Genomic DNA, 14,556 nt, shown 5'->3' on the forward strand with positions numbered 1-14,556 from the left:
ATAATAACAGAATAAACTATAAATAATGACAATTCCAAAATTTTCTGTTTTAGTGCAAAAACACTCCCTTAAATTATGAAAATATTTACATTTACAAACTACCCAAACAAAAAAGAAGTGAATAATCTGAAAAAACTGAAAAATAAATTCAATTTTAACAATATTCTGCCTCAACATTATCATTTCTACATGTGTATTACAGATCAGATCTACAAAGACACTAAACACTTAACCCTGTAAAGCCTGAACCATTAAATCACTGACAGAAAATTCCAATTCTTTGAAACTGCAGCCTTTATTGGTCCTTCTGAACAACCAAAAAAAATGTTTTTCAAATATTAATTTCCATGTATGAGTTTTAATTTTGTATCATATTTGATCCATCAGGTCTCAGTGCTCAAATATTATTTTTGAACAAACAAAACCATAATAGAACACAAACATGTCGAACAAATGGTTAATTCCTTTTCTAAATGGTCCCAGTTCTTCCTCTTTCCTCATTAATGTCTGTCTTGTAGTGTCACTGGAAAGGCCTCTGGTGAATGAACTCCTCCCCCTGGTGGATTATCTGTGTATTGCATGGATCTAATTGCATACATCAGGTTTTTCGAGAAAAAAAAAATCACACTTTTCATGTACAGGCCTTCAAAACTCATGGATCAAATGATACGTTTGGTGTAACAGGGTTAAAAACAGCCAGAATATTGGTAAAATTACACTTAATTTTCTTTAGACATTTCAGGTTTTTCCCATTTTATTGTTAAAGGATAGTTTGTTAATGTAAATATTTTCATAATTTAATGTAAATTTTAGCTCTAAAACAGAAAAATGTGGAGCTGTCATTATTTATTTATTTTTAATTTATTTTATTGGTTTATTTAGTAGTGACTGCATATTTGTGAACATTGTTGTATAAAAAATACATCCATGTAAATGTGGCTGAATTAGTAAAAATCACTCCTTTTCACCTGCAGTCCGTAGGCAGGTGACAGAACAAGACATAAAACAGCCAACATTAATACAGCACTTGTTCGCTATAAATTACATTTAAAAAAAACAAAACAAATACATATAATGATGATGTAGACATCATCAAAACAAGTAAACAAATAAACCAAAAAACAGATAGACATAGGCGTAATGGAAAACAGTTTTTTCCACATTAAACCAAGAATAAACTTCGGAGTCATTTCTAGGTTATTCTGTTCTTATTTTACTGTAGACCACAGGTGTCAAACATGCGTCCTGGGGGCCAAATACGTCCCACCAAAGGTTCCAATTCAACCCCTGGGATGAATTAGCAAAGTGCAAAAATTTCAGTCTTGAATTGAATTAAGAAAAAGAAATTGTTTGAATTAAGGAAAAAATGTTGAATTAAGCACAAAAAATCTTCAATTAAGTAAAAAAAATCTTCAATTAAACAAAAAAAAATAAATTCAAATTTAGCAAAAAATCTTGAATTAACATCTTCAAATATTTGTCTTTGGTTTAGTGCAAATAAAACCCCCCAAAACATTAAATTGTGAAAATATTTACATTTACAAAGTAACCTGTAACAATAAAATGTGAATAACCTGAACAAATATGAAGAACCTGAAATGTGTAAAGAAAATTCAGCACAATTTGAACTTTTTTCTTCCTGTTCCTCAGTGTTTAGTGTCTTTGTAGATCTGATCCATAATGCACATGTAGAAATGATAAGTTGAGGCAGAATATTGTTAAAATTACACTTATTTTTCTTAAGAAATCTGTTTTTTCAGGTTATTCACATCTTTTTTTGTTTGGATAGTTTATAAAAGTAAGTATTTTCAGAATTTAATGGGGTTTTTTTTTGCACTAAAATAGACAAAAATTTGCAGTTGTCATTATTTATAGGTTATTCTGTTCTTATTTTACTGGTCTGACCCACTGGAGATCACACTGGGCTGAATGTGGAACCTGAACTAACACCAGTTTAACACCATCGTCTGTTCATATCTTCAGTGTTATTTTTTCACTTTATAAATTCATGCCGTGGGCCGGATCGGACCCTTTAGTGGCCCAGTTTTGATCCACGGGCCGCATGTTTGACAGCCCTGCTTTAAATACTGTATTTTATGTGATGGTTGTGGAAATCACAGCAGAGAAAAACAGAATGAAACCTGAAGGATGTTTGATGTGTGGGAGATGAAGCAGCTTTGACTCAATATGTGATGGATGTCGACAGGATCCATGAAGGTTTAAGAAAAAAAATATTTAAGACACAGGAGATGAAAGAAACTAGAAAATACCAGAAAAAAGGCAACAGAAGAAACTATATATGATTAAAAAAAAAAATAGAATTCAGACGATAAAAACCCATGAAAACATGCAGGATAAACAATAAATGAAATAAGTGACAGAAAGAAATGTAAAGTAGATCCAAGAAAAACAAAATAAAAACAGACCATTATTTGTGGTTTTAAACAATTTGTACATGATGGAATAAAACCAAAACTGTCAGACTCAAAAAGAAAATGAGAAAAAAATCAAACAGGAAAAAAAAATGTAACAAGAGAAGAACATAAGAAACAAAACCCAATGAAAATGAAGAGAAAAATAGTATCGAATACAAACAAACAGCTGTTGGACCTGGTTTGATATTATTTGAATTATTTTCTTTGCTTTAATTCGATGCATTAGAAAATATGAGTTTATATCAACAAGAAAAAAACTCTTAAACATTGAAAACTATTATAAAGATAAAAAAAAAAAACTTTTGAAAACACTGGAACATTTTGAAATATTTTCACTGAGAATATGAACACAAAAACAAAATATAAATAAATGAACCCCAAAGACGAAAGGATACTGTGCACTGTGATAAATACACCGGTCAGACAAAAGAGAAGAACCTGTTTGAACCTGAGCTGAGTTCAGATCAGATGAATATGTGGGTTTAATGTGGATGCTTCAGGATCAGAGGAGCATGTGCGTTATGTTCATCAGTTTCAGCTGCTTCAGTGTTCATGAGATTAAGAACAGGTGCAACAATAACACACAAGGAGCAAAGAGGAACTGAAGTTTGACAGGTTTGGACTAAATAAGGCACTAGAATGAACATCAAGAAGAGATTTAGGATGTTGAACATCAACTGTGAACTGGAACACACGGAACAAGGATTTGAATTTGGTCCCAGTAGTTTGTGGTTGGGCTCTTTTTTTCCAAATCAGTCCAGCTGCTTTTTGACGCCTGTTTAACTCCATAAAGCAGTTCCACAGTAAAAAAAATAAAAAATAAAATATGCAACAAAATGAACAAAAACAGCCAAACAGATGAATGAAATAAACAAGAATGAATAATAAACCAACAAAATAATAAGTAACATGAACAAAATAAGACACAAACTGAACAAAAATGAAGAAAAAAAAAGTCAAAAAATAAACAAAATAAGTAACTAAATGTACAAAAATGAATAAAACATTTACAAAATAATAAATAACATGAAAAATTATGCAAACTAATGACTAAAATAATAATAAAAAAAACCAGAATAAATTATGCAACAAGTATTTGAATTTGGTCCCAGTTGTTTTAGTTTTGGGCTCTTTTTTCTAAATCAGTCCAGCTGCTTTTACACACCTGGTTGAACTCCATAAAGGAGTTACACAGACACAACTCAGTAAAAACACAGTGAAAATTAAAAAAAAGGGAAGGAAAATGGTGTTAAAAAAAACAAAAAAGAGCCCACATCGTTTATTTTTATAGTGAGTCAGTTTCACTCACTGCCCTGGTTTTGACCCCCCCCCCCCCCATTCCGCTGGCTGGAGGGGGCTGAACTGAGCATGCTCAGATGTCTGTGGAAAGAACAGGGTCTCTTCTATCAACACGATTGGAAAGTTTTCCTTCTGAGCAAACAGTTGAATTTCTATATTTAAACTAAATCATTCATTCAGAACGATCACCACAGACACGACAGCAGTTAAAGGGTTAAACTACAGGAGGGTCAAGTTTCCCATGAAGGGTTAAATCATGAACTCTGATGCTGCTGGACCTGTTTGAACTTTAATGATGTGATGTTTTCATTTGTTTTCATTATCGATGCATCTGTTGTTGTTGTTTAGTGGTGGTTCTGGTTCAGGTTCTCAGACCTGGTCCACCTTCAGTCCAGTTCAGTTGAGGTTTGACATGTCCCTCTGTGGTCCCCAGCCAACCTGATGTCTGGTGTCGGTCCCGGTTCTGGGGTCCAGGTGATGGACTCTCCTCTGCTGACCCAGCAGATCCAAGCCCAGAGACTGTGCATCAAACACCTGAAGAACGACAACAACCGACTGAAGGTAAAAACAGGAAAAACAAAAACACCTCTGACCCCCCGGTCTGTCCACCGTCTCAGTACCGTCTCTGTCCTGGTCTCAGTACTGTCTCTGTCCTGGTCTCAGTACTGTCTCTGTCCTGGTCTCAGTACTGTCTCTGTCCTGGTCTGTCTCAGGCTGAGAGGATGCGGGCCCAGCTGGCCTCGCTGCCCCCCCTCCACGTCACCAAACTCCCCTCCAAGGACGGGGGCGGTCCTGAGGTGGTCTCCAGCGCCCTGTACCGTAAAACCGACCAGCTGTTGGAGACGCTGCTGCAGATGAGCGCCAACGTCAAAGTGGTGGACGTCACCGGCAAGTGTCCAGGTACACACACACACACACACACACACACACACACACACACACACACACACACACACACACACACACACACACACACACACTCTTATCTGTTTATACCAGGGCAGTGACCCCAACACTAATGATGAAGGTTGAACCCAGGGCTCTCAAACTCATGTTCTTTCAGGTTCCACATTCAGCCCAATTTGATCTGCAGTGACCAGTAAAATAATAACAGAATAACCTATAATGACAACTGCAAATTTTTGTCTGTGTTTTAGTGTAAAAAAAAAAAATTAATTCTGAAAATACTTACTTTTATAAACTATCCAAGCAAAAAAATGTGAATAACCTGAAAAAGCTGAAATTTCTTCAGAAAAATCTGTGCAATTTTAACAATATTCTGCCTCCACTTCTCATTTCTACATGTGCATTATGGATCAGATCTACAAAGACACTAAACACTGAGGAACAGGCAGAAAAGAGTTCTGATTGTGCTGAATTTTCTTTAGACATTTCAGGTTGTTCATATTTGTTCAGGTCAGGGTTCTCACTAGGATTTTTTCACAGCGTAGGGGCATGGTGTGAGTTTTGTAGGGGGTAAATTTTGAAATTTATAACTCTCTGAAACACTATTTCCTGCGTTTTGAGGGGCAAATTTTGAGGAATGAAGCCAAGTTTCTGACTTTGTTACAACAATGATTAAAAGCAAAAACTGTTTTTTTTTTCAGTTTGTATATGGTAATTATTGATGGGAATTACTCCATATGGGAAATTGACACAAATTGGTACTCAGGGATAATCGGAGCGGCCCTCACACTACACGCACGCACAGGCTAAATTTTAGATATAATTTTCCACGGGTGATCGGTCCGTTTAAATAAGATAAATTGATTGAAGCCTCATTGTCAGCCAATGAGTGTAAGGCAAGTGATGTTGCTTGGCGGGCACCAGACAATACCAAGAAACACAAAGCGGTGTTGATTATATTGTCCTCATTTCCTGTCTGCAGCACTTTGCGCCAAGACAAAGGACTATATTTTTTCAAATTAAAATCTCATTATCATTACGTAGGGCTGCACGATTTTGGCCAAAAAAAAAATCCTGATTTTTTTTTCCTCTAAAAACTTGATTTTCGATTTTTGGGTAAAACTACAAAAGACAACAGAAGTCAGCATGTCGTTTCGTGAGCAGCCCACAATGCAAGGCACTGCTCCGACCTCAAATCTGTGATGGTATCACGTGATGAACCCACAGAAGTTTTTATTTTTCTTCATTAAATCTTTATTGAATGAAATAGAATATACAAACAATGTATACAACAAGAAAATAACATAAGTTTGCCAGGGGGAATACACTACAATACAATGTCCAAATCAGAGAAAATACTGATGGTTTTTACAGCCTTTTTGTTTCCAGATTTATCAAACAGCTTTGAATGAAGTTCAACAACTTTCAAAAAAATGAATAATTTTTGGTTTTGTGTTACAGAACTTACATTTGTGAATGAAAAATTCAGCAAGTAAGAGAACTAAATTAATTATTAAAAAAAATGTTTTTTTTTCCTTTTTGGGGTATCTGGGCCCACAGAAGTGATACCAATGTAAGTCAGTGACAGGAATCAGTCGTGCATGCGTGCGCGTGTGTGCATGCATGGACCACATAATATGAGTGATCCCCATGTGGTTCTATTTAAACTGGGGGATCTGTGAGTGGAAGAGACCGACCCAGGACACGCTGGAGGGATTGTATCCCTGGAGCTGGTGGATGTGTCTGGGCAGAGGCTGTCTGGGCTCCTCTGCTGAGGCTGCTGACCCTGCGACCTGGACCCGGATCGGAAGAAGACAGTACGGTACGGATCCAGGACAACGGACGATGAGTGATCCGCATGCAGTTATATTTCAGTTGCGGGACCCGTGTGTGAAGCCACGGCTTATACTGCTGTAAGTACTGTGGGCTCATGAACAGATTTAACGTCCATGGTCATTACACAGTGAATCTCGATTTTACGAGTTCCCTTTTTTAAAAATCGTCCTAGTTAAAAAATCCGATTTCGATTTAAAATCGATTAATCGTGCAGCTCTATCATTACGCTGGACGATCACACACACAAAAAAAACACCACTACGCTGGTTGAAAGACAGCGTCGTGGGTCAAATCTCAGCGTCGGGGCCCTGACGTTCAATGACACTAGCGAGAACCCTGCAGGTAATTCACATTTTACTGTTACAGGATAGTTTGTAAGTGTAAATATTTTCATGGTTTGTTATTTTTTACACTAAAACAAAGACAAAAATTTGAAGTTGTCATTATTTACAGACATAATATAATATTTTTTTCACATCAAACCGAGAAGAAAATCTGGAGTCATTCTTTTTTGTCGGTTCTTCTGCTGTTATTATTTGATTGTAGATCATATTGGTCTGTATGTGGAACCGGAACTAAAATGAGTTCCACAGCCTGGACTGTGGAATTTTTACACTTTGTAAATTCATCCCAGGGGCCGGATTGGAACCTTTGGTGGGACGCATTTGGCCCCTGGGACGCATGTTTGAGACCCCCAGTTTAAAGCCCAGATACTGACGAACACACCAGGACCATCAAACTGATTCTGGTTCAGGTTCCACATTCAGACCCATATCCTCCTCAGACCCAGAAAAGTATGTAGACCTGGGCCTCACTAACAAAGGCACCTGCAGGATTACAAGTGTTGGAAACAAAAGCAAAAAACAACAAAATTTACTAATAAACAATACACATACACGTCACAAACTTCTCAGCCATAAACATTTGTGCACAGTTGAATGCCCTGTTACAGTTCCAGGTATTTGAACTCATTAACCCTGTTGTAAGGTTTACACAACGGAATGTTTGTCATTTACTAAATCAACACTTTTAACAAACATCTTAAACGGTTCCTGTATCTTTTCAAACATATCCTGCCTTCTTTTTCGTACACACGTCAGTCTCTCCAAAGGAAAAGTTGTCAACATTTGTCTCACAGAGTATAATTTAATATCTAATGTAATCTAATTCAGTCAATAAATTATGTAAAACCTGACATTTCTATAATATTATCTAAAATCTGTATGAAAATAGATTAAAAAAAGGCACATGAATAAAAATAGATGAGACTTTATTGATCCATGACAGGGAAATTCACCAAAGCAGCAACAGAATAAAGAAAGAAAACCAATATATAATAATAATGATAATAATAATAGGTAATAAAACTCTATAAACATATTTACAAAACAGTAGATTATGTTTATTTGGATCTTATTCAGTTCAGCTTCATTTATCCCCAAAGAGAAATTAAAAAGATAAAAGAACCACAAACAGAAAATTAATAACTAGTACAAATATGTGTTCAAATAACAGAAAAATAAAGATGTTAGTTTTCTGTTAGTTTACTTACAGACACACATTCATCTGGTTCCAAACATAAATGAGTTTGTCTTCAAAAACCTCCTGAATCCAGATGTCGTCCAGTTTTATTTATTGATAATATATTAAACCTTTATTTAACAGTATCAGGTCAAATCCAAATATAAATGAATTAAAATGCAAAGGGACCAGTTTTTACTACATTTATCCAATAACTGAGGAGTTCTGGGTCAAACCAGGACAAACCAGGACTATGAGGGTTTTCATTCACATATTTCAGTCCATTTATATTTGAACATGAACCTTTTAAACTAAATAAACTCCTGTTTAAAAACTAAAAACAGCAGACTGACTATGGAAACATAATCCTGTTTCCAGTCAGATTACAGTCAAACATATATAATAAACATATATATTAAATATCCATCATAGACTCCTCATTAACATGTTTGTCTCCACAGTGACCCCCAGTGGTCAGCTGTTGGAACAGACGGCCCGCTTACAGTCCCTGAGGGACACCCTGGACCGGCTCAAGGTACGTCAACCTGAAAACCAGGAGACGGTTATATATACAGACGTTAACGAGGCGGGTCGACCCGGTCCGGTCCGTTAACGTCCTCTGTCTTCATCAGGATGAAGTGGCAGAACACGTGGTGAACCAACAGCCTGGAGCCAGAGTGTCATCTGACTTTGCAACGTTCCCATCCACGACGTTTGTGAAGGTAAAAGCACGATGAAGTTTGGGTTGAATAATTATTAGTAGTAGCAGCAATGGTAGTAGTATTAGTAGTATTGGTGGTGGTGGTGGTAGTAGTAGTAATGGTAGTAGTATTGGTGGTGGTAGTAGTAGTAGTATTAGTGGTGGTATTAGTATTGGTGATGGTAGTATTGGTGGTAGTACTAGTATTGGTGGCGGTGGTAGTAGTAGTATTAGTGGTGGTAGTAGTATTAGTATTGGTGGTGGTAGTATTGGTGGTAGTACTAGTATTGGTGGTGGTGGTAGTAGTATTAGTAGTAGTATTGATGGTGGTAATAGTATTAGTAGTAGTATTGATGGTGGTAGTAGTATTAGTAGTATTGGTGGTGGTGGTGGTGGTGGTAGTAGTAGTAATGGTAGTAGTATTGATGGTGGTAGTAGTATTAGTAGTAGTATTGATGGTGGTAGTAGTATTAGTAGTATTGGTGGTGGTGGTGGTAGTAGTAGTAATGGTAGTAGTATTGATGGTGGTAGTAGTATTAGTAGTAGTATTGATGGTGGTAGTAGTAGTAATGGTAGTAGTATTGATGGTGGTAGTAGTATTAGTAGTAGTATTGATGGTGGTAGTAGTAGTAATGGTAGTAGTATTGGTGGTGGTAGTAGTAGTATTAGTGGTGGTATTAGTATTGGTGGTGGTGGTAGTACTAGTATTGGTGGTGGTGGTAGTAGTAGTATTGGTAGTAGTATTTCTTCTTCTGTGTAAATGATAAAACAGACATAATACTGTTAAAATTGCACTTATTTTTTTGTAATTCTCCTGTTTTTGTTAAAGGATAGTTTGGAAACATTTGTATGATTACCTCCGCCAAGGAGGTTATGTTTTTGCCAGGGTTTGTTTGTTTGTCTGTCCGTTAGTGTGCAACAGAACTCAAAAAGTTATGGACAGATTTGGATGAAATTTTCAGGGTTTGTTGGAAATGGGATAAGGAGGAAATGATTAAATTTTGGTGGTGATCGGGGGTGGGGGGGCCCACGGGGGGGGCCACTGATCAGCCTTGGCGGAGGTCTGTGCTCTCCGAGTGCTTCTAGTTCATGTTATTTTTATTGCACTAAAACAAAAATGCTTGTATTTGTCATTGTTATTCTGCTCTTTTTCTGAATTAATAAACCCTTTGATCTAAAGCATAAATGACGTAAAGTTTTATCGCAGTCGTTCCCGTTTCACCGACCTCTACTCACCACTTCCTGTTTCCACGTCGCAGGCGAAGGAGGAGCGGTTTGCCGACGCCGTCCTGGTGGGTCGGGTTCTGGTCCCGTGTCCTCGTGGTCAGGAGCAGGTCCACCGCCTGGTCCTGTCCCAGTCCCAGCTCCAGAGAGTCCACAGTCTGCTGAGGACGTAAACCACTGCTGCCCCCCCCCCCAAACCAAACCCCGCCCACCATCAGATCTGTGTCCACGCCAGGGTCAGAGGTCACGACCAGGACGCACGGTATTTAAATCTGATCAGTGATTGACGCGACTGAAGGTTTTATCTGAAGGACTTTGACCTTTGAGCTGCTTTTACATGGATCTAATGTTCAACTGAAGGAGAACGGATCACATAGAACCGGTTCCACGTCCTCCCAGTTTGATCTGAAGTGGATCAGAGCAGGAAAACAACAACAGTACAATGTAACGACAAACATTATCTATAGGCTTTAGAGTCAAACAAGTGGTTCCAGGCACAACAAGCCCCGCCTCTCACATGTACAGGAGCTTATTTTAGCATCCATCCAGCTGATGTCATCATTAGTCGCTTTTCCATCGGACACCTGCGCAAAACTTTACCGAGATTTATGAAAAGCCCCCCCCCCCCCCCAAAAAAAAAGACGTGCGTAATGTCGGTTTTTCCATTAAATCACAAATGTGATGATTTGTTTATCACGAAATGACACGAGAAGTCATTCCATAAACATGGTGTTGATTTACAGATGTATTCTAGGGATGTAACGATTAGCAGTATAACGATAAACGGCGGTAAAATTGCCAACGGTTAGTTTTACCGTTTAAATTCTAATTATCATGTTAACCATGTTTGATTACCGCACTTTTAGGGGAAAAAAACGCCTGTTTTTATGTCAAATATTTAAGTATAGTTTTAATTTATTACACCTAATATTTGGAACCAATATTCACTTTTAAAGTCTTTGAAAAGGTTCGTTAAGCATCTGTGTGTTATTTATGCAATAAATTATATACATTTTTCAAATCTGATTTTACATATTTTTGTGTTTTTTTGTCCTTTTATGTTTTTATAGTAGGTTAAAGTGAAAAAAATAATAGACAGATGATATAGATGAAGTTGTGCTGAAAAAAAAAAAAACAGATCCCAAACATGGGTATAGTGAACATTGGTTTCTATAGTATATAAAGGCAAAATCAAAAGGACTGAAAAACAGAAAACAGGCTCAGAAAACTAAGGGTTAATACTTGAATATTTCTGCAACAGAAGGGACATTGTGCCTATTTTTTTTTCTTCAAAATACAACTTGGTTAAATGATTTCAGTGTGTATTAGTACTTTTTGAACATTTTGAGCACAATTTCAACAATACTGCAATAATAATGATAACCGTGATAATTTTGGTCACAATAACCGTGATATGAAATTTTCATATCATTACATCCCTAATATATTCATTATTATTGTGTATTACCGCTCTATCTTGTACTAGATTAAAAAATCCACACATACCGCAACATGTTTCTTTTAAAACTCCTCTTCGGTTGTTGTAACGTCTGTCAACATCAGTTTTTTTTTTCATTCACGTGATTCTAGTTGCAGAAAAACATCTTTTCATTGCCGTTTTGTGTGATATACCAGTTTCACTACGATCGAAAAACAAGAGTTTTGGCGAAATTGTCGTTTTTTCTATTAGGTAAATTTTTATGCGCAAATTATATTCACGCAATTTGAGGGTCAATAGAAAAGCGACCACAGACAGTACAGACAAATTTCACCCATTACAAGTAAATGGAAAAAAAAAAGATTTAAAAAAATGTGAATTTTGACCTACTTTTCCCAAAATGTAATCCCATCTATTCTGGAACACTGGTAATCTATAAACCCAATTTAGTATGAATTCAACCAGTAGTTTTGCTGCTAAAATGTTAAACAAACCAAATGAAAATGTTCCTTAAAAAAAAAAAAAAAAAAAAAAAACTGAATTTTTTAAAGAAAAATAAGTGTAATTTTAACAATAATCAGCCTCAGTTTATTTGCACATGTATGTTAGAACTTCCAGATCACAAACTGGCCTCAGTGTGTTCGTCTGTGGCTGAAAAACAGTCGATCAAAGACATGCATTTTCTATAATAATGAACAGAAACAATGACAGTTGAAGGATGTGATCCATGTAAGTGCAGAGCAGAAGGATTGGTCCTGTTTGTCCCTCGGTCAAAGCGTCCTCTGTCCCCGCCGTGGAAACGCCTCCATTTATTTTCAGCCAAAGCTTCGGTCGTTTTTTTTTCCCCGTTTCCGTGTTCAGAACGTTTTTGCTGCCGTTTCTGCAAAGATTCCTGACTGTTTTTAACGTAGTGAAATCCATGTAACATCATTAACCGACTAAAGGGAAAACAGCTTTTAGATCTGAACGGAGGTTTGTGCGTTCAAAGTCACATTATTATTTTAAAGTTTGATCAGATACTTTTTGCACATGAAGCTGAAGTTAAAGCGTCAGAATCTGAAACATGATGAAGCTCAAGGGGATTTAAAGTGTAGATGAAGTGACAGATTTAAAGTGTTTATTTAAGAACAGCCTGTGGTCAAATAAAGCCTTCTATTTAAATTATTCAGTATTTATTCTGTGTTTGGTAGAAACGACGATGACGCACCGTCTTTACTGTAACTGATGATGATGATGATGAAGATCAGACAGATTCATGTCTGAGCCTTAAAACTGTCGCCTTATTATTATTATTATTATAATTTTCCATCTTAACCTCATTTTAATGAAACACTACATCTGCCAAAGAACCTGGTTTCTACACGGTGTTTGGTTTGAACGGTGCATTTATTCACCTGTCGGAGGGGAAACGCACACGTGTTTAACCCTTTCATGCATGACGTCCACATTTGTGGACATATGTTTAAGTCACTTTCCAAAGGGTTCTAAAGGCTGTATTCTCCAAACCACATGGGGGCAGTCTCTATATACCCTAAGCAATACAATGAAAAAAGGATTCTCTTAGTTTTAGACTTTGGACGGCTCTGTGATGTCATAAAGTTAACCTCCTCAGACCCACCTGTGGGTTTACGGTCCATGTTTGTGGAGAAGAGTTTCACAGCTTTATGCAATAAGAACGCTTTGTAAAGTGCTTTGGGCACCATGAAGGTGGAGAAAGTGTGCTATGTAAGTGCAGTCCATTTACCACAATAAATGAAAAAAAAAATTACAAAAAAAACGTCCACAGCAAAGGATATTCCAGAAAAAATGTAAAAATGCATCTGAAAAAACTGTTGCATCATGATGTTTCCAATATCTGCAATTATTTAATTAAAAAAAGCCCAAATTTGTACTTTCCTGAGACTCAGGAGGTTAAGTATCTTCTTAATAACACCATATTTAAAAATAAAATAAAATTCTAAAAGCATTTGAACTTTAGCCTAATTTTGAATAACAAAATCAATCTAAAAAAACATCTAGATTTTTTTTTTTTTCATAATTCATGCATGAAAGGGTTAAGGGTCGTTTTCTGATGTTCTGACTTTGTCGTTAAGGCCCATTTATGTCCACGATGAAGACGCACATGGACGCTCATACGTCTGTAGTTCTGTCCATCTGAGAGTTTGCAGATCTGAACCCAATCGGAGAACATATTGCAGTACCACCAGGAACCACAGGGGGCAGTGTTGAGATTGGAAGACAATTTGCAGTAATTAAAATTTTCAAAGAGCAACTGAGTGAAAAACTACAAACATATTAAAAAAAAAAAACACTACCCTCCAGTCAACACTAGTAAGTCTCCTCCTTCTTCTCTGTTTCCGTACGTAAACGGGGCATAAATGGGCCTTAAGTCGTCTTTTTTTCCTTGTGTATCTTCTGCTCTTGCACAAACTGAACTAATCAATAAAAAAAAGACATTAAAACCACTGTGTGTCTGTTTGGAGTTTATCAACAAATGTTACTCTTTTCTGTAAATGTGCTTTATTTTTAGGTTTTACATGTTAAACCGTCTACAGCAGGGCTGTCAAACTCATTTTAGTTCAGTTCCACATTCAGCCTAATCTGATCTAAAGTGGGCCGGACCAGTCAAATGATCTAAATAATAGGATAAGAACTGATAAATAATGTCAACTCCAAAGTTTTCTCTGTGTTTTTGAGTGAAAAAAGTAAAATTCCATTATGAAAATGTTTACATGTTGAACTGTACTTTAACATGAACAAATATGAACCTGAAAATTCTGAGGAAAAAAAGTGGAATGTTGATTATTTATACGTGTGCATCACAACTTACAGATTTAGTAACAGGCAGAATATTGTTAAAATTCCATTTAGTTCTCTTAAGACATTTCAGATTATTCATATTTTTTCAGGTTATTCATATTTTTTGTAAAAGGATAGTCTGTAAATAACATTTTTTTCCAATTTTACTTTTTTTACACTAAAACAAAGAGGAAAATATGCAGTTTTCATTATTTATAGGTTATTATGATAATATTTTACTGGTCTGATCCACTTTAGATCGAATTGACCTAAAATAATTTCAACATCCTTGATTGTTAATCTCTTCAGTGTAAATTTTGTATTTCACAAATCCATTGCAGGGGCCAGATTTGGCCCCCAGGCCACATGTTTGACACCTGTGGACCACAGCGTCCATC

The 14,556-nt window shown here is 36.4% G+C and overlaps 1 protein-coding gene across 6 annotated transcripts in view; it reads left to right on the forward strand.

Moving 5' to 3' along the window:
- The window catches only part of dctn1b (dynactin 1b), a 100,950-nt gene extending 90,400 nt beyond the window's left edge, over positions 1–10,550 (forward strand). For all 6 annotated transcript variants that reach the window (XM_030126532.1, XM_030126529.1, XM_030126530.1 and 3 more), the window contains 5 exons: positions 4,168–4,295; positions 4,448–4,634; positions 8,459–8,532; positions 8,630–8,719; positions 9,957–10,550. In XM_030126532.1, the coding sequence (XP_029982392.1) occupies positions 4,168–4,295; positions 4,448–4,634; positions 8,459–8,532; positions 8,630–8,719; positions 9,957–10,094 (617 nt within the window). In that variant the 3' untranslated portion in view covers positions 10,095–10,550. The remainder of the gene's footprint in view (positions 1–4,167; positions 4,296–4,447; positions 4,635–8,458; positions 8,533–8,629; positions 8,720–9,956) is intronic.
- The last annotated feature ends 4,006 nt before the right edge of the window (positions 10,551–14,556 follow it).

The sequence above is a fragment of the Sphaeramia orbicularis genome, chromosome 22, assembly GCF_902148855.1.
Source record: "Sphaeramia orbicularis chromosome 22, fSphaOr1.1, whole genome shotgun sequence".
Lineage (NCBI taxonomy): Eukaryota > Metazoa > Chordata > Actinopteri > Kurtiformes > Apogonidae > Sphaeramia > Sphaeramia orbicularis.